The sequence below is a fragment of the Balaenoptera physalus genome (assembly GCF_965194825.1).
Source record: "Balaenoptera physalus genome assembly, chromosome: 16".
NCBI lineage: Eukaryota > Metazoa > Chordata > Mammalia > Artiodactyla > Balaenopteridae > Balaenoptera > Balaenoptera physalus.
The window spans coordinates 22,502,682-22,529,510 of record NC_138898.1 but is presented as its reverse complement, the minus strand read 5'-3'; the positions used below and the strand labels follow the sequence as shown (position 1 = coordinate 22,529,510).

Below are 26,829 nucleotides of genomic sequence, written 5' to 3'. Positions count from 1 at the left end.
GAAAAACAACTAAATGAAGTGGAGATAGGCAACCTTCCAGAAAAAGAATTCAGAATAATGATAGTGAAGATGATCCAGAACGTCGGAATAAGAATGGAGGCAAAGACTGAGAAGATGCAAGAAATGTTTAACAGACCTAGAAGAATTAAAGAACAAAACAAACAGAGATGAACAATACAATAACTGAAATGAAAACTACACTAGAAGGAATCAATAGCAGCATAACTGAGGCAGAAGAATGGATAAGCGACCTGGAAGACAGAATGGTGGAATTCACTGCTGGGGAACAGACTAAAGAAAAAAGAATGAAAAGAAATGAAGACAGCCTAAGAGACCTCTGGGACAACATTAAACGCAACAACATTCACATTATAGGGGTCCCAGAAGGAGAAGAGAGAGAGAAAGGACCAGAGAAAATATTTGAAGAGATTATAGTCGAAAACTTCCCTAACATGGGAAGGGAAATAGCCACCCAAGTCCAGGAAGCGCAGCGAGTCCCATACAGGATAAACCCAAGGAGAAACACGCCGAGGCGCATAGTAATCAAATTGGCAAAAATTAAACACAAAGAAAAATTATTGAAAGCAGCAAGGGAAAAACAACAAATAACATACAAGGGAACTCCCATAAGGTTAACAGCTGATTTCTCAGCAGAAACTCTACAAGCTGGAAGGGAGTGGCATGATATACTTCAAGTGATGAAAGGGAAGAACCTACAACCAAGAGTACTCTACCCAGCAAGGATCTCATTCAGATTCGATGGAGAAATCAAAAGCTTTACAGACAAGCAAAAGCTAAGAGAATTCAGCACCACCAAACCAGCTCTACAACAAATGCTAAAGGAACTTCTCTAAGTGGGAGACACACGAGAAGAAAAGCACCTACAAAAACAAACCCAAAACAATTAAGAAAATGGTCATAGGAACATACATATCGATAATTACCTTAAACGTGAATGGATTAAATGCTCCAACCAAAAGACACAGGCTTGCTGAATGGATACAAAAACAAGACCCATCTATATGCTGTCTACAAGAGACCCACTTCAGACCTAGGGACACGTACAGACTGAAAGTGAGGGGATGGAAAAAGATATTCCATGCAAATGAAAATCAAAAGAAAGCCGGAGTAGCTATACTCATATCAGATAAAATAGACTTTAAAATAAAGAATGTTACAAGAGACAAGGAAGGACACTACATAATGATCAAGGGATCAATCCAAGAAGAAGATATAACAATTATAAATATATATGCACCCAACATAGGAGCACCTCAATACATAAGGCAACTGCTAACAGCTATAAAAGAGGAAATCGACAGTAACACAATAATAGTGGGGGACTTTAACACCTCACTTACACCAATGGACAGATCATCCAAAATGAAAATAAATAAGGAAACAGAAGCTTTAAATGACACAATAGACCAGATAGATTTAATTGATATTTATAGGATATTCCATCCAAAAACAGCAGATTACACTTTCTTCTCAAGTGCGCACGGAACATTCTCCAGGATAGATCACATCTTGGGTCACAAATCAAGCCTCAGTAAAATTAAGAAAATTGAAATCATATCCAGCATCTTTTCTGACCACAACGCTATGAGATTAGAAATAAATTACAGGGGAAAAGACGTAAAAAACACAAACACATGGAGGCTAAACAATACGTTACTAAAGAACCAAGAGATCACTGAAGAAATCAAAGAGGAAATCAAAAAATACCTAGAGACAAATGACAATGAAAACACGACGATCCAAAACCTATGGGATGCAGCAAAAGCAGTTCTAAGAGGGAAGTTTATAGCTATACAAGCCTACCTCAAGAAACAAGAAAAATCTCAAGTAAACAAACAATCTAACCTTACACCTAAAGAAACTAGAGAAAGAAGAACAAACAAAACCCAAAGTTAGCAGAAGGAAAGAAATCATAAAGATCAGAGTGGAAATAAATGAAATGGAAACAAAGAAAACAATAGCAAAGATCAATAAAACTAAAAGCTGGTTCTTTGAGAAGATAAACAAAATTGATAAGCCATTAGCCAGACTCATCAAGAAAAAGAGGGAGAGGACTCAAATCAATAAAATTAGAAATGAAAAAGGAGAAGTTACAACAGACACTGCAGAAACACAAAGCATCCTAAGAGACTACTATGAGCAACTCTATGCCAATAAAATGGACAATCTGGAAGAAATGGACAAATTCTTAGAAAGGTATAACCTTCCAAGACTGAACCAGGAAGAAACAGAAAATATGAACAGACCAATCACAAGTAATGAAATTGAAACTGTGATTAAAAATCTTCCAACAAACAAAAGTCCAGGACCAGATGGCTTCACAGGTGAATTCTATCAAACATTTAGAGAAGAGCTAACACCCATCCTTCTCAAACTCTTCCAAAAAATTGCAGAGGAAGGAACACTCCCAAACTCATTCTATGAGGCCACCATCACCCTGATACCAAAACCAGACAAAGATACTACAAAAAAAGAAAATTACAGACCAATATCACTGATGAATACAGATGCAAAAATCCTCAACAAAATACTAGCAAACAGAATCCAACAGCACATTAAAAGGATCATACACCACGATCAAGTGGGATTTATCCCAGGGATGCAAGGATTCTGCAATATACGCAAATCAATCAATGTGATACACCATATTAAAAAATTGAAAAATAAAAACCATATGATCATCTCAATAGATGCAGAAAAAGCTTTTGACAAAATTCAACACCCATTTATGATAAAAACTCTCCACAAAGTGGGCATAGAGGGAACCTACCTCAACATAATAAAGGCCATATACGACAAACCCACAGCAAACATCATTCTCAATGGTGAAAAACTGGAAGCATTTCCTCTAAGATCAGGAACGAGACAAGGAGGTCCACTCTCACCACTATTATTCAACATAGTTTTGGAAGTCCTAGCCATGGCAATCAGAGAAGAAAAAGAAATAAAGGAATAGAAATTGGAAAAGAAGAAGTAAAACTGTCACTGTTTGCAGATGACATGATATTATACATAGGGAATCCTAAAGATGCCACCAGAAAACTACTAGAGCTAATCAATGAATTTGGTAAAGTTGCAGGATACAAAATTAATGCACAGAAATCTCTTGCATTCCTATACACTAATGATGAAAAATCTGAAAGAGAAATTATGGAAACACCCCCATTTACCATTGCAACAAAAAGAATAAAATACCTCGGAATAAACCTACCTAGGGAGACAAAAGACCTGTATGCAGAAAACTATAAGACACTGATGAAAGAAATTAAAGATGATACCAACAGGTGGAGAGATATATCATGTTCTTGGATTGGAAGAATTAATATTGTGAAAATGACTATACTACCCAAAGCAATCTACAGATTCAATGCAATCCCTATCAAATTACCAATGGCATTTTTTATGGAACTAGAACAAATCATCTTAAAATTTGTAAGGAGGCACAAAAGACCCCGAATAGCCAAAGCAGTCTTGAGGGAAGAAAATGGAGCTGGAGGATTCAGACTCCCTGACTTCAGACTCTACTACAAAGCTACAGTAATCAAGACAATATGGTACTGGCACAAAAACAGAAACATAGATCAATGGAACAAGACAGAAAGCCCAGAGATAAACCCACTCACCTATGGTCAACCAATCTATGACAAAGGAGGCAAAGATATACAATGGAGAAAAGACAGTTTCTTCAATAAGTGGTGCTGGGAAAACTGGACAACTACATGTAAAAGAATGAAATTAGAACACTCCCTAACACCATACACAAAAATAAACTCAAAATGGATTCGAGACCTAAATGTAAGACCGGACACTATAAAACTCTTAGAGGAAAACATAGGAAGAACACTCTTTGACATAAATCACAGCAAGATCTTTTTTGATCCACCTCCTAGAGTAATGGAGATAAAACCAAAAATAAACAAATGGGACCAAATGAAACTTCAAAGCTTTTGCACAGCAAAGGAAACCATAAACAAGACGAAAAGACAACCCTCAGAATGGGAGAAAATATTTGCAAATGAATCAACGGACAAAGTATTAATCTCCAAAATATATAAACAGCTCATGCAGCTCAATATTAAAGAAACAAACAACCCAATCCAAAAATGGGCAGAACACCTAAATAGACATTTCTCCAAAGAAGACATACAGATGGCCAAGAAGCACATGAAAAGATGCTCAACATCACTAATTATTAGAGAAATGCAAATCAAAACTACAATGAGGTATCACCTCACACCAGTTAGAATGGGCATCATCAGAAAATCTACAAACAACAAATGCTGGAGAGGGTGTGGAGAAAAGGGAACCCTCTTGCACTGTTGGTGGGAATGTAAATTGATACAGCCACTATGGAGAACAGTATGGAGGTTCCTTAAAAAACTAAAAATAGATTTACCATATGATCCAGCAATCCCACTACTGGGCATATACCCAGAGAAAACCATAATTCAAAAAGACACATGCACCCCAATGTTCATTGTAGCACTATTTACAATAGCCAGGACATGGAAGCAACCTAAATGCCCATCGACAGACGAATGGATAAAGAAGATGTGGTACATATACACAATGGAATATTACTCAGCCATAAAAAGGAACGAAATTGAGTCATTTGTTGAGACGTGGATGGATCTAGAGACTGTCATACAGAGTGAAGTAAGTCAGAAAGAGAAAAACAAATATCGTATATTATTGCATGTATGTGGAACCTAGAAAAATGGTACAGATGAGCCGGTTTGCAGGGCAGAAGTTGAGACACAGATGTAGAGAACAAACATATGGACACCAAGGGGGGAAAACTGCGGTGGAGTGGGGATGGTGGTGTGCTGAATTGGGTGATTGGGATTGACATGTATACACTGATGTGTATAAACTTGATGACTAATAAGAACCTGCAGTATAAAAAAACAAAAAACAACAACAACAAAAAAGAGTGACATGGGTTTTAAGAAGATAACTCTTATGGCTACATGTAGAGAAAAAATTGGAAGGAACTGAGTGGAAGACCCCATCCCAACACATTCATGCAGAAAAAAGTACTCAGAAGGAATAAATAAAAATGTTAACAGGGGCTATCTCCAGATGACAAGATAGTTTCTCTTCCTTCTAGTTTTAAAATTTTTAATTTTCTCTAATGAGCCTATTTATATTCATAATATTAAAAAATCTCAAACCTTATTAAGACAGAAAAGGTTATTGGAGAATTATGTTCTTAGTCTGACCACTAAGTAGTTCTTTAATGTTCTCTTTCTCAATTCTTTATCTTTTTAGGTTTATTTGAGAATATAAAAAGAGTAGGTGACCCAGAGAATATACATTTGTCAAAACTATACATTTACATTAGGTGGATTTCATTGTATATAAATTTTAATATATAAATTTTAACTCAATAAAGTTGATTTAAGAAAAACTATGGACCCTCCTCGGACTGCACCACACAAAATTCTGCATACAACTTTCTAGATGTTCACAGACCCCAATGGCACCTAAGTTAAGCACCCTTACGTTAGCAATTCTCCCCAGGAAGAAAATGTTAAGGAAGATCTGCAGGGCCTAGAGAGAGATTATGTATAGGAAGGAGTCTTTTGAAACTCTTGTCTTTAATCTGCAGCCAAAATTAGACGTTGAGGAAGAAGGAGGCATTGTTGATAACAATAGGGTAGTCAGTGAGGACAGAATAAGGTAGTCAGTGATGGCCACAAGTCACTTGCTAACACTGACTAAACAGAGAAAAAGGGAAGTAGCATAGTTTGAGGGACTGAGCTTCAATAAGGAGGTGGAAAGTTTGGATATGCTTTCAATGGGAGAAATAAGAAAGTTAGTGGAATGCTGTCCTTTTAAACATGACTGTTAGAATATTTATATCAAGGGCAAATTCTCTAAGGAATTCTGGCATAAAGACCTAGTATTCCTACCCCCCAACTTCTCTTCCAATTCCTGGGCCTTATTATGCAGATTGGAGAAATGATGGATAGAGAACAGAAGAGGCTCCAGTGCCTAGAAGATCTACTGGGGAAAGAAGAACGAGATTTGTGGATGAAAACAGAAACAGATCAGGAGGGAGGATCCCAGTTTTGGGGAATTCTTTTTAGGAGTTATGGGAGAAGATTCAGAACAAGTGAGAAGTGAGAGAGTGAAAGAGGGAAATGAGGGGATTTAAAGAGAGGTACAATAGAACTATTTTCTTTGAGATGCTGGGAGATATATATTTATTTATTTTAACATCTTTATTGGAGTATAATTGCTTTACAATGGTGTGTTAGTTTCTGCTTTATAACAAAGTGACTCAGCTATACGTATACATATACCTGCATATCTCCTCCCTCTTGTGGCTCCCTCCCACGCTCCCTATCCCACCCCTCCAGGTGGTCACAAAGCACTGAGCTGATCTGATGCTGGGAGATATTTAAATTGATTCACACACTTATATTTGCCTGCTGGACTTTACTACTTCAAATATAACAATGCACAGAGGGCTTCCCTGGTGGCGCAGTGGTTAAGAATCCACCTGCCAATGCAGGGGGCACGGGTTCAAGCCCTGGTCCGGAAAGATCCCACGTGCCGGGGAGCAACTAAGTCCGTGCGCCACAACTACTGAGCCTGCACGCTACAGCCCGCGAGCCACAACTACTGAGCCCACTTGCCACAACTCCTGAAGCCCACGTGCCTAGAGCCCATGCTCCGCAACAAGAGAAGCCACCGCAGTGAGAAGCCTGCACACCTCAACGAAGAGTAGCCCCCGTTCACTGCAACTAGAGAAAGCCCGTGTGCAGCAACGAGGACCCAACACAGCCAAAAATAAATAAATAAAATAGATACATTTGAAAAAAAAAAAAAAGCAATGCACAGAGACTAGGCCACTGAAGGCCCTCAGATATTTTCAGGTTACATTTATTTACTCATTCATTTGAAAACATATACTCTATTGTTATGCACCAGCTCTTGTGCATCCCCATGAGGACGCAAGATTAATAAACACAGTACCTGGCCTCAAGCTGTTCAGTTATGGGAGAGGAGCAGATATGTGAATAATGCTAAGGGCTATTATGTAAGCACCAAGAAATCATCAGTTTGGGGAGTCATAGACAGGACGGGAAATAGGCAGTAAAAGGATGGCTCTGGATCCTTCATCTTCAACTAAAGGGCTGCTTACCTTCAGGCTGAGATTTCTGGATAAACACTTCAGAACTTGAGCCATGCTGGCTGTGGCCTGTTCCCACTCATGGTCTTTGACTGACTGTAACCAGGGGTCCATGTGCTGCGAGAAATAAAGGGAGCCTGAATGGTTTATCAGGAAGATCTGGGATAACACCTATATTCTTTTGGAAGAAAGTGTGGAGGGAGAAGTCCCACATGTCACTACTATGTCTGAAAATATTTTCCTAAATGATAAACCAGTTTTGGTTGCAAATGAAAGTAGTGGGATGACAAACAAGGCACAAAGATCTAGGGCATCAGGTGGTCAGGCTTCTACAGGGGCTTATTGTCTAGACTTATTTTCCCTTCATCCACCTTTCTTCAATTATTTATTCTATTCTTCTGTATGTTTTTAGCCTTCTGAAATCTACTTTGGAAAGAAAATTAATGATGTGCTATAAAGGAACTCTGAGGATGGGAAATTGCATCTGCCTGAAACAGGGAAGGATTCATGGAGAAAATAATATTCATGAGTGGGAGCTTCATAAAGAGGGTGGCATTTCAGGTAGAAGAAACGGCTTGCATTAAGCTGCCAAGACAGGAAAGTACAAGGCACAACCAGATAAAGGAGAGAAACCCAATCTGGCTGGAGTGTTGATATATAAATAGAAGAGGAATGAGAAATAACGTTAAGGTCGGTGTGGCAAAGACAAATGTCCATCTGTATAAAGGCACAAATTATTAATAATAGTTTAAAGGGTTATCCCTTTCTGGAATATTGCATCTTAAAAAGGGCAAAGTGAGCAAGATGCTTGAACTGCAGTGAATGCACTCCAATGAATAAATCCCTATTGGTGGAATGGCAGCTACTGGAACAGGTACAGGTGGGGGCAGGTGGTTATTAACGACCTTTGAATCTCGCATGGTAGGCAGCTGCCTATTTACTCACTCACACAAGGCTGACTCTGTTCTCCTGGTCACTGATTGAAACCCTTCTATAATAATAAGCAGTGATAATTTAAGGAATAATTATAGCAACCACTTAAACCATTTATTGAAGGCCATTTATTCAACACTCAGTAATTGTTATCTCCATTTAAAGGTGAAAAGACTGAGAGATTGAATTCCTTGCGAATGTATAGCTGATGAATGGCAGGGAGTCAGAATTTGAACCCAAGTCTGACTCAAAATGGACAGCTGATACTCAACTATTATGCTGTCTCCTAAAACTTAATCCTTCCATATTTTCTTCTTCCACTTTCACCAGTTAATAGGAGTAGTTTCCTATTCTCTCCTGATATCCTGTTTACCTTAAAAATGATGTCAAGATTTTTCAAATGTGGGTCTTTTATCACCAAACTCTGGAGCCATCTCAGAGAAGGCCTGAAACGTCTGCCTGTAGAGACACTGCAAAGGCACAGGGTTAGTGAGGACCGCCCCCCGCCGTGAAGTTCCCCAACACTGTACACTTGTAAGGCTCTCCTTGTTATCTTAGACCTTACTCAAAGGTGAAGGACTTCTGAGTGTAGTACTAGCAGGCAGTGTGTGACCTGAGGTGAAACAATAAATCTTCATTTCAAATGGATACCTCAGCCTTACTGGGAATACAGTTAACTGACTCTAACTACATTTGAGAAATTACTTATGGGTCATCAAAATACTTTTTTTTTTTTTATAGACTTTTTACTTTTTTTTTTAAGTATTTTTTTTTTTTTTAATTTATTTATGGCTGTGTTGGGTCTTCGTTTCTGTGCGAGGGCTTTCTCTAGTTGTGGCAAGCGGGGACCACTCTTCATCGCGGTGCGCAGGCCTCTCACTATCGCGGCCTCTCCTTGCGGAGCACAGGCTCCAGACGCACAGGCTCAGTAATTGTGGCTCACGGGCCCAGCTGCTCCGCGGCACGTGGGATCTTCCCAGACCAGGGCTCGAACCCGTGTCCCGTGCATTGGCAGGCAGACTCTCAACCACTGCGCCACCAGGGAAGCCCCATCAAAATACTTTTAAAGTTTGACTTGTGAGTCTTTCTGACACCTTGAAACCTAGGGGAACAAAGTCTCCTTGGGCAGTTGCTTCACCTTCCAATTTACCAGCTGCAGAAGGAAATCCAGGCCTTTGCACTTCTTTCCTCTTCTCTCTGCCTAAAAGCTTCTCTTCCAGAGATATTCACGCCCTCTCTCTGCAACTGTCATCTCATCAGGAAGGCTTTCTCTGGCCATCTTATGTAAAAAAAAAAAAAAGCCCCTGTGCCTCCCAAACACAGTACTATGTATCCTCCTCTTCCCTGTTTTATTTTTTCATAGCACTTATTACCACCTAATATTATATTTATTTATTAGTAGTTTGTATCTCTGCACTAGGAGGTAAGCTCCCTGATGAGAATGTGTACTGCTGTCTTTCTGCTGCCTGTCATGATGCTTGGTATCAATACATGATAACCCTAAATATCTGCTAAGCATATGAACACTCCCACCTTATTTTAAATACTTATTTATTTATTTGGCTGCATCAGGTCTTAGTTGCGGCATGTGGGATCTTTTAGTTGCGGCATGCGGGATCTTTAGTTGCGGCATGCAAACTCTTAGTTGTGGCATGTGGGATCTAGTTCCCTGAACAGGGGTCGAACCTGGGCCCCCTGCGTTGGGAGCGCGGAATCTTAGCCCCTGAACCACCTATTATAAGTCCTTCCTACCTTATTTTAAAGCCAAAAGCAGGAAAAGAAGGAATGAAGGGAAGAAGAAAGAAGAATAAAATAAAATGGAAAAAAAAAGCTATTTAATTTAACCACTTATTTTATTCACCAGACTTGGCTTAAATGGTTTTTTGGCTAGTTCCAAAAAATCAAATGCACTTTCAAAAGGTCAGCATCAGCTGACCCTGTGGATGGCAAGTTACTAAAGCAAGGTGTGAGTTACCTCAGAGTTGTAGGATCCACCTGGCATGATTTCCTGCAGCCGGGTAAGAGTCTTTACAGAGGGCAGAGCAATTACACTTTTGGTGACAAGACTGAACAGGTCAGCTCGCTCTTCAGAGCCAAACAGCAAATAGACATCTTGGTAACTAAGAAAAGACATTTTGGGAATAGCAAGCTGGAAGAGTTTGATTTGAAGTTGATAAGCAGGAATCCAAGTAACCCAAAAGGGAAGGAGAGACTGACTGGTGTATCATCCTGATGGAGGAGATAAATGGCACGTTTGTCATTCTGTCTAAACCAATCTTGCAAAAGGTTAGAGGAAGAGTTTCAGGCTCAGAGCCTCCATCCTTGTCCCCTTTCCCTCCGCATCCACAAGACGTCACCAGAGTGACATCTTTCAGGCTTTCCTCCAATTCAAGCACAGAGGGAAGCTGCTACAGTCTCGTATAGTCAACCATGATTTTCCAAAGTGTGTTCTGCTGAATGCTTGTTAGTTTGGGTGGGCTGACCCAAGTTTCAAAACCTTTTAACTACAGGACTTCTTGGGACCTTTAGTCAGTTAATGTGCAGTACTAATCTCTAAGAGAGGTAAACAGCAGGCAGCCCTTCCAAATTTCTCAGGCCATGGGCCTCTACTGTTAGGACGCATATATGCGAATAACTTTCCACTGAATATACTCTGGACAAAACTGAACTCCACAGAGGTTCCAGTGGGTCTTTGAGATATAGATGGTAGAACAAATGAAGTCCAAGTTCGTACATAAAAACATGGATTTGGCTTCCCCTTCCTTATCTAAATAGTTTTCACAAGTTAAAAATATGAAACACATCTGTTGGCTCTGGTATTGACCCTGAACGAGGAACCAGGATGCATGTGTAGGGGGCATATGGGCATCACCTGAAGTCAGTGATGGTGACAAAGACCTCCTAGCGCACAGGGCTGAAGAGAGAATGCAGGGGCTCCTCCTCCACCAGCATCTGCAATGAGAGGGAAAGAACTTTAGAGAGTTGGAAATGGGCCAAGCCATTAGGCCAGATGACGGGAGACGTGGACGGCCTGCAAGAACAATGGCAGGTCCTTCGGCAGGCCCTGCTCCTGGGCTTCACAGGACAGGCAGCAGGACCGTGGCCGGGCTAGTTTAGTCCCTGGGGCCTGGCTCTGCCTCTTACTAGCTGTTTGAGCTGATACAAGTTATGTAACCTCCTTGTACCTCGGTTTCCTTATCTGTAAAATGAGATAACAGTACTACTTACCTTCATGGGTTGGTTGTGAGAACTAAATGAGCTAATTCATAATACCCAGTGGCCCACAGTAACTGTGATAGTGTCTGTTAGTCATTATTTTCATTACTAGTGATTATTTCCAGTTTAGGAATCCTAACTCCTCTTTCTACTACACCAGCCATTTCTTCTCTAGTGTCTAATATTATTCTAAGTTAGTTGTCCTAGAAAAGGAACAACATTCCAAATTCCAAACTGGCAGAGGGAAAGCAGCTTTGCACTGCTGAATAAACCTGCAGAGTGATAGCAAAAAGAGGCTTTGGAGCTGGATACACCTGGGTTTGAGCACTGGCTCTGCCTCTCACTCTGTGTGACCCTGTGTGTAGTAGTTAACTTCTCTGTGCCTGAGTTTCCTTATCTGTATGGAGGAGATGAGCTACATCTCAGGAGTTGATGTGAAGAGCAAATGTAAATGGTTGTAGTGGCCGCCTTAGTGGACTGTCTACCCAGCCTCTCTGGAAACTGCCCTCGGCCATCAGGAATGGGCATCTCACAGCCACATTTCTGCTAAGTCATTCTGTCCCACTAACCACAACTCATCTGTCTAGGAGTACACACCAAGGTCAACTAGATTCTCTCAGGAATCTGGAACTGAGACAAGGAGCCTCAGTCTCAGTTTGGCTGATCTATTAAAAGGAGACAACTTAAAATTTGGGAGCACTGCCCTATGGACAGGGGAACTGAGAGAACAAATTTTGGCAACAGAGAGAGAGAGAGAGGGAGGGAGGGAGAGGAAAGGAGAGAGGGAAAGGGGAGAAAGAGAGGAAAGGGGAGAAGGAGGGAGAAGGAGGGAAAGGGAGAGAGGGAGAGGGAGGAAGATGGAAATGCATGCAAAGGAGCAAAGATAAGAGATGGAAAGTTCTCAATGAGCATTTGGAATTTTTTTTTCTGGTTTCATTCCCTTCCTGGAGCAGGCTGCTCTTCCTATCACAGGATTCTAGGGAATACTCAGTTATCCTAAGAACAAATCTCCCCTTTTGTGTTTCAGCTGCCTCTAGTAGATTTCTCTTACCTGCCACCAAAAAGACCTCTTTTGGAACTTAGGATGGTGCCCAGGAGGCAGTGCTCAGCAAACATTACTGGGTTTTCTTTTGAGCCCCTTTCTGAGTTTTCTCTTTCTCTCCTCACTTTCCAACTCTGGTCAGATCTTGCAGGTGGCCTGCTTGCTCTTCTTCCTTATTTCCTCATGGAGCTTACTTATTTTTATGGTTTTATAGTCTGGAAGGGACAAAGCATAAGACTCTGCCTTCAGCCTGACAGGCCTCTACTCACCCACATTTAGTCCTCTCAAGGGCATCACCACTAAGATCACAGCTACAACCTGGCATTTTGGTGTTAAAAGGTGAGCTCATTACTGTCCCAGTCCAAAGGACACACATTCTTTGCCTTCAATTGTTGTTGATGGTGCCCTTTCCCAGGGCTCATAAGATAGATGATTTATGACTCCTTTATTTATTCCCCACATCCAGTCAATCACAGTGATAGTTCCTCCCTGCTCTGCACAGATTCTGATTCTCCATTCCTGTAGCCATATTCCTCACATGTGGATGAAGGCGGTACATCTTAGCTAAACCACCAGGCCTGCAATTCTTTCTGACCTCAATCTACTTGACCACTTCTGTCAGAATAATCTTTCGTTTTCTTTTTTTTTTTCTTAATTTTTATTGGAGTGTAGTTGAGTTACAATGTTGTGTTAGTTTCAGGTGTACAGCAAAATGAATCAGTTATACATGTACATATATCCCCTCTTTTTTAGATTCTTTTCCCATATAGGTCATTACAGAGTATTGAGTAGAGTTCCCTGTGCTATACAGTAGGTCCTTAGTAGTTACCTATTTTATATATAGTAGTGTATATATGTCAATCCCAATCTCCCAGTTTATCCCTGCCCCCCACCCCCTGGTAACCATAAGTTTGTTTTTTACAACTGTGACTCTACTTCTGTTTTGTAAATAAGTTCATTTGTACCCTTTTTTTAGATTCCATATATAAGCGATATCATATGATATTTGTCTTTCTCTGACTTACTTCACTCAGTATGTCTTTTGTTTTCTTTTTTTAATCAGTTAGGTATGAATGGCTTATTATATATTCACAATTATGCTAACTACTATGGGGAATCAGAAGTTGAGAGGCTATTTTTTGATCGTAAAGTATTTGCGTGGCAGGGACCTCCTGGGAGGTGACTATCCAGATCATAGCAATCACCCTTTCTCTGGGAACTGCCTCTAATACACAGGGAGGGACGCCCAGAAGTCATGTCATCACTATACAGTGCTGCCCTCAGACACACTTGATTGATGCAGGAGTGGAGAAGAGACCCAGCCTGGGCCAATCAGACTCTCTCTCCCAGAATTTGGAATTACAGAGTGACAGACACAGACTGGGAGTTGCTAGAGGTTAGAGTCATAGTGATGGCAGAGCAGCTCCTGCCTTTGAAATTCCTGGAGGTGTCCTGGAACAGACTCCTTTAGAGGCTTGACTGTTAAACATCTTCCTTAGACTCTAAGGGCGATATCCCAGCATCCTTTGGTTTCTAACTCAAGTGAGCCAGAGTTGATTTTTGTTGCTTGCCTCAAGAAGAATCTTAACCAATCTTAACAAAATAAGACATTTGTCTCAAAGTTCTTAATGAAAGCCATACAGATATTACTATCTCCATTTTCTGGGTGGAGCTAGAGGTTCAGAGAAGTAAAGTGATTTGTCTAAGATCACACAGGTTGTGCTTGACAGAACTAGAACTAGAAATTGTGTCTTTTGATTCCTATAGCTCCCTTTCTTCTCCATCCTTCTGCTTCAGGGAGCTCAAACTCCTTCTGCTTTAGGCCAACTGGACAGATTATTTTCATATCAGTTCAGTCCATTGTAAACTGTCTGTCCTCTGAACTCCTTCAGCATTTATTATTCGTATCACTGAAGAGTCTTCCTGAAACATCATTCTCATCCATTTCCTGCCTCAGTGCTCAAGTAACACAGTGACTCTTCAATGCTGAGTACACCATTTAACTATTTACCAAAGAACAACATAGTGGTAGGGTTTGGTGGAGGACCTCAATGCAGAATTAGTGTGGAGCCCCAAGCTGGCAGAGGAGAATTAAGAGGCACTAAGGACAAGTCTGGCTACATTAAAATTCTATAACAGTAGTACTGGTGCCTGTGTCTGCTGTTGGCTAACAACAGCACCTAAAAACCACACCCCTGGCCATTCTGCCATATTTCAGGATGTACAACCCTGGCCTTGCATAACCAGGTATTAATTTACTAATCAAAGCCCCTACTCACTGGTTCCTTCTCTCAACCCTATTCATCACATCATTTGAGGCTTAGATCAGAAGATCTATCTGGATTAATTTCACTTAAATCTTGTCATTACTTTATATCTCAGTTGTCATTGTAGTTCTTCTCTTTTCTATTAAAGTTCTCAACATACTGTTTGCATCTCTTCTGATTTTGAGATAACAGACATACAATAAACCGTACATATTTAAAGTGTATAGTTTGATGATTTTGGACATACGTATGCATGCATGTAATCATCACCACAATCAAGATATGGATCACTCCCCAAAGTTCTCTTGTGTAACCTTGTAAATTCTCCCTCCTGCCTGAACCACTCTACTCCTACCTTCAGAAAACCATTGATGTGATGTCACTATAAGTCTAAATTTTCTAGAATTTTATATAAATGGAATCACAAAGTATATCCTCTTTTATCTGGCTTCTTTCACTCAGTATAATTATTTTGAGATTCATCCAAGTTGTACAATGTATTAATAGTTCATTCCTTTTCATTGCTGAGTAGTATTCCATTATATGGATATACCAAAATTTGTTTATCTTCTCATCTGTTGATGGGCCTTTGGGCTGTTTCCAGTGTTTAGTTATTACAAATAGAATGGCTATGAAACACTGGTATACAAGTCTGCATGGACATATGCTTCATTTTACCTAGGAATGGAATTGCTGGGTCATATGGTAAGTATATATTTAACTTTGTAAGAAACTGCCAAACTATTTTCCAAAATGGTTGTGCCATTTAAATTCCCATCAGCAGTGTATGGGAGTTTTAGTTGTGCCATATCCTCCTCACCAACATTTACCTTTCTTTTTATTCTAGCCATTCTAGTGGGTGTATAGTTGAATCTCATTGTGGTTTTAATTTGCTTTTCCCTAATTATGATGATGGAGCATGTTTTCATGTGCTCATTTATTTATTTATTTAGGCTGCTCCAGGTCTTAGTTGAGGCATGTGGGATCTTTGTTGAGGCATGAGGGATCTTTAGTTGTGGCATGTGAACTCTTAGTTGCGGCATGCGAACTCTTAGTTGCGGCATGCAGACTCAGTTGCGGCATGCATGTGGGATCTAGTTCCCCGACCAGGGATTGAACCCCGGGCCCCCTGCACTGGGAGCGTGGAGTCTTTCCCACTGGACTGCCAGGGAAGTTCCTTCATGCGTGTATTTATAAATCTCCTTTGGTGAAATGCTGTAACAGATTTTTCCACCTTCCTTTCCACATTCTGTTCTCAGCTCTTTTAATGTGGATACTGAAGAGCCATGCACTGGGAAGGGTCATGAGAAGACTGGAAAATGCCTTAAAATTCTTCTCTCTATGATGGCCCTGGCTGTCTCCTCAGCAGAACTGCCTCTCCTCTTGGTTGTTGGGAGCAGCACTCATTTAGCCCCTGCACACGGTCTTGCAGGGACGCTATAGACTTGAACAATCATGCGCTGGTCCATGCAATTTTCTCATGGACACCAACTATCTTTAATCCTTCTAGGCTGAACCCCTTGCCAGACCAAACTTTGGTTGATACCTGACAGTGGGTATTTTACTACTGGCTGGAGAGATCCAGGTGCAGAGCATGGGGAAATTCAGTGTGCTTTCGTTGTCTGAGACTTCCTTGTGGATCTACTGAGCTGGTTGCTTGAACCAAGTGGCAACCCACTGCTGCCAATTCTTGTGGAAGTGGGACTTTGGAATCATGCCATTTTGGCTGAGTCGTATGGCTGTGTAGAACCCTCTTTCCATGGAGCAGAGCCAAGCGGAAAGCTGCACTCATTCTCTAATCTGCATTATATTGTTCTGTTCTTCTTGATGTATTACTTGGAATCATTCTCAACCTATTTATCAGGTGTAGTCACTTCCAAACTAATTGTAAACTCTTGGAGGGCAAGGAATAACACTTCCAGGAAATTTGTATCTTTTTCAAAGCACCACAATGTTCTGTGTACAGAAGATCTTTGATACAGTCTATTACTTAACAAACCTGTTAGCTGGTTAGCCTTCAATTCTGAAAACTAATCATCAGTCTAATCAGCCTTACAGATCTGTGGGTTGAAAGTGAGCTGCTCATTTTTCTGAAGTAGATAAGAAACCTCAGATTCAGAATTTTACAGCTCTAGAGAAACTGAAGGGAACACTACACAGATGAGAAAACCAAAGCATCAAAAAGTTAAGTGTGGGACTTCCCCGGTGGTCCAGTGGTAAAGAATCCACCTTCCAATGCAGGGGACGCAAGTCCAATCCCTGTTCGGGGAACTAAGATCCCACATTCTGTGGGGCAACTAAGCCAGCGTGCCACAACTACTGAGCCCGCATGCCTCAACTACAGAGCCCATGCACTCTGGAGCCCGCGCGCCACAACTAGAGAGAGAAAACCCACACGCCACAATTAGAGAAGCCCGTGTGCCCCAGCGAAAGATCCCACATGCCTCAATGAAGATCCCATGTGCTGCAACTAAGACCTGACACAGCCAATGAATAAATAAACAAATATATAAATAATTATAAAAAAAGATTAAAAAAAAAAAGTTAAGTGCTTGCCTAAGTGCATCACCTCCTTTCTAAAGGCCTTCTGGATCCTTTGACATGGAAGTGACCACTCACACACCTATTCCTCTGTGCACTCACTATACCTTTTTAAACTTTTGTTACAGTCCCTGTAACAATTGATTGTCTGCAGGAACAGGGATTATGTCTTTGTCTTTGTCGTCCCAATTCCCAGGACACTGCCTGGAACTGTCAAGTGCTTAATAAGGCAATGAATGAATGAGTTAGTGGCACAGTGTGGCTGGAGTTAAGTGCACATAGGACAAAATACACTAATAAAAAGGATACAATTATGTTGCTCAAATGCAAAATATGTGTTAGGTACCGTGTTATGTGGCTTACATTTATTTATATAATGCTCTCAACAGCTCTGTGAAGTAGATATGGCTATTCTCATTTTATAGTTGAGGAAACTGAGGCACTGAGGAGTTAAGTAATTTCCCAAATTCACACAGCTAGAAAGAGGTAGAACTGCACTTGAACCTAGGCATTTGATTAGAGTCTGCCTCAAAACTACTGCTTGATTATGCAGCATTGTCCTTACTGAGAAATTTAAATGCTGTTGCCCGCCTTTCTGCTCCTCTTTCAATTGTTTTTCAAGGGTGACTATATTTGTGGAGTACCCTGAGTATTTCTCCTCCATGCAGAGATACTGATACAAGAAGAGGTTGAGGGAATTGATAATATAGGTAAAGCCACTAAAATTTGTTAGCCAAGTCACTGAATGTGCATGGTCCCGATAATTTGTGATAAGGTCACAATACTTACATTTAGCATATGCACAATGTCTACTACGTGGCTGAGAATGAATGACTCTGTGGTTTCATCATAAGGTGAAGTTTGGCTGAGAGAAGACAAAGATCTTAGGAATGTCAGCTTCTCAAGTTCACTCTGAGTTTGTAGAAAAATGATAAAAACACAATTATGCATTATAATCTCATTTTATAGTTGTAAAGGCTTTTGAAAAGTTTCTTGGAATGTTTTAAACAACTGACATCTCATTCAATCCAAGATTAGTTTTTTATTATAAGGAATGAATAAGTTACAGAGGATAAAATTCCTTGTCCACTGGTTCTGCCTGGGTTTGGGACCTCATTTTCCCTCCCAGCTAGATTTTACCAAGCGCTCCATGATGGCTCTCACCATCTTTAGTCTTTGATTCCCCACCTACCCACCCTGTGTACTGCTGTCTGATTAAGGTCCTAAAGGTGACCTCTGATGCTATTACTTCCAGCTCTCCTGATGTCATTAAAGTCATTATTTTGAGTCTCTGTTTCCTATTAAAATGCAAGTCCAGACTTGAACAATAAAATCTTTTGTATTATTCTCTTTTTCTGATTATAAACACAGTTTCTGTCATAGAAACTTTGAAAAAATAAAGTATAAAGAAGAAAATAAAAGACACCTATAATTCTACATATCTTGAGAAAATTTCTTCCAGTCTTTTCTCCCCTGCATGTAGATGGTATAAACTGATAAGCTCTCTGGACAGTAAGCAGCAAATATAGCAAGAAGCTGACTTCAACGTCCTGACTCTCACCTGGATTAGTATAGCAAGCCAACATTGGGTTACACCACTCCAGTTCTGCCCCCTTCCAATCTATTCGTCCAGCTATCACCAGTTTCATCTTTATAAAATGCAAATTTGATCAGGTAACTCCCTACTGAAACTCTTTTCAATAGCACTCATGGGGGTCAAGGCCCTTCTCAATGTGACGGCAGCTAACCTCTTCAAATTCATCTTTTGCCTTGCCCGCTAGCATCCTGAGCTTTAGCCCAGTTAAGTTTCATGCTGCCCTTTCTTGCTTCTGGGCCTTTTCACCTTCTGAATTCTCTACACTTTTTGTTTACTGACTGAAATCTATATATGCTTAAAGACTTGGATCATGCATTTTCTCCTGAAGCTGGGTCAGGTAACCTTCTAAGTATATCCATAAACCACATGTGCATATTGCTAACATGGTATTTGTGATACTCTGATAAAATTACCTTCTTATTCATCTATTTCCCTGACTGGCTGTGGATTTAGGTCAAGGCACAGAATAGACTTTTTTTTTTTAATTCACTGCAGCAATCCATCCCCATTATTAATTACAAAGAAATCCTTTATAAAGCCCTGCTGACATGAAGTATAAAGAATAGTCCAAGTCAAAAGTGAAGACCAACATTCTGGCTTTAAGTCTTTTTAAAAAAATTTTATTGGCATTACACATAGAGAAAATGTAAAGCTTGTTGCATTTTCACAAACCAAAAACATCTGTGTATATACACTCAAGGGAAATGAAATCTGGATAAAGAGGTATCTGTACTCCCATGTTCACGGCAGCATTATTTGCAGTAAATACGGAAACAACCTAAGTATCTGTTGACAAATGACAGACACCTTTGACACTGTGATTAAGATGTACCAGGCTTCTCTGAGTTCATCAGACATGCTCTACTCCTTTCTGCCACAAGGTTGTTAAACATTTCATTTCCTATTTCTGGAACACTCCCTCCAATTCTAACTTCCCCTAGTTTCTCCTATTCATTCCTTAGATTTGAGCTCCTCAAGGGTTACTTCCTCAGAAATGCATTCCCTTGTCCCCAGGTCAAGATAAATTCTTCTGTTATGTGCTCCCATAGAATGAATGAATGTTTTACCTAAACAAGGAATACTGTATTAAGTAGGATAATACAGATCTATAGTTACTGACCTAGAAAAATTTTTTTCTCCCACCATCTCTGATGTGTGTTTTTCTATAATTACATGAATTTGTATGCACAGAAAAAAGTCTGAAAATATATATACCAAAATGTTAACAGGAGTTATCTTAGGAGAGGGGGATTAGGGAAGATTAACCTGTAACTTTTATTACAGTTTTCTTTGTTTTTATAGGAAATTTATAATTTTTATAAACATAAGTATAAACATAAATATAATTTATAAGAATATGTAAATATATTTACTATAAGTATAAAAATAAATATAAAAGTACTGTGGACAAAGAATGTCACCTGCCATTTCAGTAAACAAAGGATGCTGAAGCCTGCAGCTGCCCCACGTCTTCCCCTATGTAGAAAAGCACTAAAATCATTAACTTGAGATGTCTGTTTTTGAGATTAGCAGTCATCTTTTGATGTTTCACTACACGTTTGTTTGTTTTTTCCAGCAAAAACTCCTTCTTATCCTGGCTACTCCCTTACTTCTTTGGAAAAGTCCCTCAGAGCTGTCGGAGACACTGTCATCCCAGGCTCTGGTCCTCAGTAAGGTCTCTGAAAAAACCTAACTCTTAACTTGTAGGCTGTGCATTTTTTTTTTCAGTTGACAGTATAAATATAAATAAATTTTACAAATAACTTTTACAGTATAAATTATTTATATAATAAATGTTTAAAATATGTGTTGGAAAGGAAGAATAATTTGGATGACTCAGAGGATTGCTGTGCATACCTTTTAGTTCACCATTAAAAAACTCCAGGATGGATTGAATCAGCCTCTCAACAATGACCTCACCGAGGGGGCCCTGGTGGGTCAGGTGTCTGAAGGTGTCTGTGAGGGATTCCCGAGGGAGTCCAGGGATATCCGAGGTGTCTGAGTCTGTAACACCGGAAGAAAGACATTGGAGGACGCCTCTGTACTGTGTGAAGTCATATGGCTTAGTGGGGAGAACTACTGTACATCAGGATAGACAGATCCTGTTCTCACCTTTACTATTTCCTCTGCAACCTTGGACAAGTCCCTTCCCCTCTTGAGTCTCAGTTTTCTCAATTACAAATTCAATGTACTCTAAGGGCCTCCTAAGCTACAAAAACCTTTAAGACTGAGCAGTAGCAGGCTGGTTAAGAGCATGGACTTCTCTCAGTTTGAGACTAGTCTGAATCCTGGCTCTACCACTTACTAGTTATATGACATTTATTAAATTAGTTTGCCTCTTCAAACCTTAGATTCCTCGCCAATAAAACAGCGTTATTGGAAGGATTAAGTGAGATAATTAAGTGAGATAATACATACCAATAAAACGGGGTTATTGGAAGGATTAAGTGAGATAAGTGGGAAAAGACTTATCACAATCTGTGGTCCATAGTAAGCACTTAAATGGTAGATATTATTATTCAAATTCAAGTCTTTGACCCTGTGGTGACTAGAGCTTAAACTATAGCAGCCCTTGGTGCTGATCTCTTCCCACTGGAGCAGGCTGCAGAGTAAGTGCTTGAGGTATCTCCTTCCCAACCTGGGATATACTTTGGGCACAGGCTCCAGAGTCTGCCTCGGCTCGGATCCGTGTTCTGCCTCTTTCTAGCACTCTGACCTTGTGCGACCTTACTTTCTCTCGGCCTATTTCTACATTTCCAAAATGGGGATGATAACAAAACTTTCTTCATTTGGCTGATACAGAGCCGGCTCCAGTGAAGTGTTGGCAGATATTATTCTTTTGCTGACTGAGTGACAGTGATTACGGTGGCGTCATCGTCCTCTTCATGTAGCTTTACATCCTTGCCTCCTCCATTTTCTAATACCAAATTCCTTATTCCTATTGGGCCCACAGTCTTCCTAGTTTCTTCCTAACACATCTATTGTCTGAGGGCTTCTACCACTCTACTTTTGTACTCTTCTTGGTTTCCTGAACAGCCTCTTCTGCAAATTCCTCCTACTCCCTGCCACGTGCCTGTCGTCCACTAGAAGCCATGTTCTCGTTCACCTCTGATCTTTGCACAGGCTTTCCTGCTGCCTGCATGTTTCTTCTTCCTCTCTCCCACCTTCCCTTACCTCTCTTTGCCTAGCTAACCCCTACTCATCCATCAGAGCTCAGCTCCAGGATGGCTTTCCTGAATCCCCTCTTTGCCCCTGTTAGCTAAGTATCCTTCTAGCTGCTAATAAACCTTTCTCTGTCTGCTCCCTACTCCCTCCCCAACCCTTAATCATGCACATTATATTGAGCTCCAATCATTTGTTTATAAGTACACTGTGTCTGTTCTACAGCTAGATCAGTGTTAAGATCACAGTAGGGCTTCAATAAATATTTGTTGAATGAATGTACAAGTGAATGAATGTAGTTCCTTAGACACTGTAGTCTTTGCTGTCTCATGCACATGCTGTTCTACCCACCTGAAATGCTCTTCCCTCTACTTCTCACCTGGGTTGGTCTTTCATGGCCTTGAGGCCTCCTTTAGCTTTAAATGGCACCGTCTCAGACAGGTGTTCTCTGACAACTATCGTTTAAAGTAGGTTCTCATCGTCTTTATTTTTTGTCTCAGCCCCTTGTTCAATTTTTTCATAGTATTTACTGTAAACTTGTAATTACTTTATTTACTGTCTGTTTACTTTTTTTGGTCCTTTTCAGCACTATAATGTAAATTGTATGAGGGCGGAGACCATGTCGGTCTAGTTCACTGTTGTATGCCCAGAAACTGGTTCTCAATAAACGTTTGTAGAAAAAATGAAAGATAGTTATTCTGTAGTCTCATCCAGCTTCCATCCACACCTACTTTTCCCTTCTCAGAATCCTTCTAGCACTTAGACTCTGTCCAAGTCTTCAGTATCATCTGTCTTAGGACCAAGTTTAGATTACTATATGTCTAGAATAATGCACCTTATCTCATTTTGCCAATCATGTTCCAAGGTCTTAAAAGTCAGGGACCAAATTCATTGTCAAAGTATAGTCAAGAGCTAGACTTGACTTGAAAAGATTCCCTTTGCCCTGCCCCCTCCCCCTTTCTAATATTTCCCCTTTTCACCTGTAAGTTCAAGGCTACTTGGGTCTTTTTTAATATCCTCTAAGTTGCTCAGCTGCAAATCCACACTTCCTGAATCATTGTCAGAAGCACAAGGGATCACTACTTCTTCCCGACTACAGATCCTAGGGATGAAGAGGGGATTAGAAAAATTAGTTTTTCAGGACTGCTTCTGTCTCATCACTCAAGTGCAAGCTTAAATGTCCCCTTCTCAGAGAGGCATTTATTGATCACCAATTTAGATTAAGTAAGCTTCTTCCCACCCTAGCCCCACATTTATTTTTTTCATAGTATTTAACAATTACTGACAATCACCAAGTTCATTTCTGTTTGTTTACTGACTGTCTCCCATCAGACTATAAGCTCCATGAGGGAAGAAACCTTGCTGATGTGGTCACAGTTTTATCCCTGATAGGGACAAAGTAAAGGGTGATGAAAATAGTTAATCCCACTAAGGGATCGTAAGTAAAGGAAAAAGTATTGGGAGACCCCTGTAAATTAATGATCACCTAAGAAGCAGGTTTGCATAACCACAAAACCAAGCAGGCTTGCTGAGCAACAAAACCGTGCAACAGAAGCATGAGACATGCCCTAAAACAGTAAAACAATGGTGGAATGAGACCCACATCTTGCTCAGTGAGCTCAGTAAGTTAATGATTCCTAGAATATGCTCCTCTGGGCACACTAGAAATAAAAATATAAGGAAAAGGTGACATTATATTGAAACCTGAGATGACTTACCATTTTTAGTATATATTACCACCTTTTTGCTCATTTTCATCATACCATGACAGTCCCAGTTTGACCATGTAGGGACAAGAAAACTCCCCCACCCGACGTGGAGGAGGTGGAGGAGCTGATGATGGAAGCTTGATGTCTACTCAAGAATGAGGAAGAAGGGGGTCTTCTCCCCCTCCCCACTTTTCCTTTGATTATAAAACTGTAGCCCACTAAGTTCTCAGCATGGCACCCTCTTGCCCGCCCACTTGTAAACCTCACGAGTGCTCTATTCTAATAAATCACTTCTTATCAGGTTGCCTCTCACTTAATTCTTTCTGTGTTGAGACATAAAGAACCAGAGCTCCTTGGAGCCCCCTGAAATGCATTGCTGTGGTTTCATCCCCAGTACCTAGCATACTGTCAGCCTCATGAGGAGTGAATGGATAGGTAAGAGATACCATGCCACTGTTAAAGAGACTGAGGTAGAACACCATCCTCACCTCCCTCAATCCCCTTTACTCTTTCTCATTCTTTTTTCTATAGCACACAACACCTTCTAATATATCATTCACTTGTTAATGATATTATTTGTCATCTCTTTCCTCCTGCTAAAATGTAAGCTCCATGAGGGCAAGGATCTTTGGCTATTTTTAAAATTTTTTAGTTTTTCTTTTTGTTGTTGTTGTTTTTTAATGTATTTTTTCTTATTCTTTCTTAAAAATTTATTTCATTTTCTTGTTTGTATGTTTGGCTGTTTTGTTCATGAATGTATTCTAAGAGACTAGAATAGTGCCTGGCGCATGGCAATGCTCAATAAATATTGATTCAGTGAATGACTGGATAGATCTATATTTGCTGAATGTTTAGTCTATATTAGTGAATGAAAAAGCAAGTTGCCAATCTGTTTTCCAAAATGCCTGTTGCATTTATTTATTTTATTTGTTTATTTTTGGCTGTGTTGGGTCTTCATTGCTGCATGTAGGCTTTCTCTAGTTTCAGCGAGCGGGGGCTACTCTTCATTGCGGTGCACGGGCTTCTCACGGCGGTGGCTTCTCTTGTTGCAGAGCATGGGCTCTAGGCGTGTGGGCTTCAGTAGTTGTGGCTCTCGGGCTCTAGAGCAGAGGCTCAGTAGTTGTGGCGCACAGGCTTAGTTGCTCCGCGGCATGTGGGATCTTCCCGGACCAGGCCTCGAACCCGTGTCCCCTGCCTTGGCAGGCGGATTCTTAACCACTGTGCCATCAGGGAAGCCCGCACTTTACATTTCTATCAGCAGTATATGAGAGTTTCAGTTGCTCCGCATAATTGCCAATATTTGGTATTGTTGATCTTTTTATTATTAACCGCTCCAGTGGATGTGTAGCAATATTTCACTGTGGTTTAATATGCAGTGCTGTTGGTCATCTTTTCATGTGCTTATTTGCTATTTGTGTATCTTTGATGAAGTGTCTACTCAAATCTTTTGCCCATGTTTTTTATTGGATTGCTTGCAAAAGTATGTTGGTAAATGTTTAAAAAAGACTCTCTAAGTGTAGTTCTGAAGTTTGATATTTTCATTTATATTAACGAGTAAGATGTAACTGAAACTTTAGAAGTGACTTCTTTTCTGAATGGGATAATAGTTTTCAAACAGGAGAAGAATATGTCCTCAAGTTTTTGTGCTATTGACAATGTGAAATTGATCGATGTGATATACTTTTAAGTTTAATCTCTATTAACATTTTCTTCAACATTAAGTTTACACAGTAACAAAGCAATAAGTCAAGCTCTGGTCTGTAGCATGTGCTGATTGCATTGGGTAAATATTCCCATTGTAGCCAAAATTCAGCTATCAATGTTACTGGGAAGAGATCTGTAGTAGCACACCATGATATAAGATTTTCACTATTTAGATACTATAGATATAAGCTACCACAAAAACAAAGATGATGGTAAAATACAGCAAAATAATTAGGAAATGATGACTTTGGTTTTCAATATACTTTATTTCATTGTACGTGCGTATAGTTTAATTTTTCTAAATAGCTGTATTTAACAACCAATTTGCAAAATTCCTTTTATTTATATATATGTTTATTGAAGTATAGTTAATTTACAATGTGTTAGTTTCTGCTGTACAGCAAACTGATTCAGTCATACATATATACTCTTTTTCAAATTCCTTTCCATTTTGTTTTATTACAGGATATTGAATACTGTTCCCTGTGCTATACAATAGGACCTTGTTGTTTATCAAAATTCCTGATAAATTTAACAGTTGACTCTCCCAAGCCAGTATGAGGCTTCAGCATATTAGTTGTCTTATTACTGAGTTGGAAGAGTTCTTTATATATTCTAGATCAGTGCTGTACAATAGAATTTTCTGTGGTAATGGAAATGTTCTATAATTCTGCACGGTCCAACATGATCTCCACCAGCCACATGTGGCTACTGAGTGCTTGAGATGTGGTAAGTATAACTGACAAACTGAATTTTTAATTTTAATTAATTTAAATTCAAATTAAAATATCCACATATTTAATGGCTAGTATACCATACCCAACAGCACAGTACCAGACATAGAAAGAACTGACTCTCCCTTATTTGGGATAGTAATTTCCGGGACACTAATTATAGTAAGAGTTATCACATAGTGAATACTTTATATGGTCATAATAGTTAAAAGCACAGATTATGGAGTCAGACTGTCCGGGTTCAAATATTTTAGTTTCCTTCTCTATAAAATGGGAATACAAATAGTGCATATTGCACAGAATGGTGATGAGGAGTAAATGAAATAGTGTACGTGGAGTGCTCAGTACACTGTCGGGCTATCCCGTAAACGCCCAATAATCGGAGTTAGCTATTATTGAGTTCTTAGATAAGTCACTTCCTTTTTTGAGCCTGTTACTTCGTCTGTAAAATTGGGCTAATATTCTCCTCATACAAATGCTGTGCAAATCAGTAAAAAATCACTCGTAGGTCAGTTATTAAGAACCGAAACAATCTTTGGAGAAAGTTGCCATAATTTTCTAATGAAAAGTTGCCAGAATTTTTAATTTTCTAACAAAACCCAAAACCCCTCGAACGTTGCTGGCCCTTCCCCACCGGACCCTTCCTATTCCTTTAAAATCGGCCGGGCTGCAGAGAGACGACTGACAGTGACAGTGCAATTGGCCAATCACAGGAGGCCACGTAGGAAGCCCGCCCCAAGGCCTCGTCCAACCGCGTGCCGG

General features: G+C 40.0%; 1 protein-coding gene across 1 annotated transcript in view; it reads right to left on the bottom strand.

The window, feature by feature from the left end:
* Window positions 1-26,829, bottom strand: part of MROH8 (maestro heat like repeat family member 8) — a 57,333-nt gene that overhangs the window by 29,744 nt on the left and 760 nt on the right. The window contains 10 exon segments of the mRNA XM_082430432.1: window positions 7,175-7,279; window positions 8,469-8,525; window positions 8,527-8,565; window positions 10,071-10,215; window positions 10,968-10,996; window positions 11,000-11,047; window positions 17,951-18,073; window positions 20,616-20,618; window positions 20,620-20,762; window positions 22,901-23,022. Coding sequence (XP_082286558.1) covers window positions 7,175-7,279; window positions 8,469-8,525; window positions 8,527-8,565; window positions 10,071-10,215; window positions 10,968-10,996; window positions 11,000-11,047; window positions 17,951-18,073; window positions 20,616-20,618; window positions 20,620-20,762; window positions 22,901-23,022 — 814 coding nt within the window.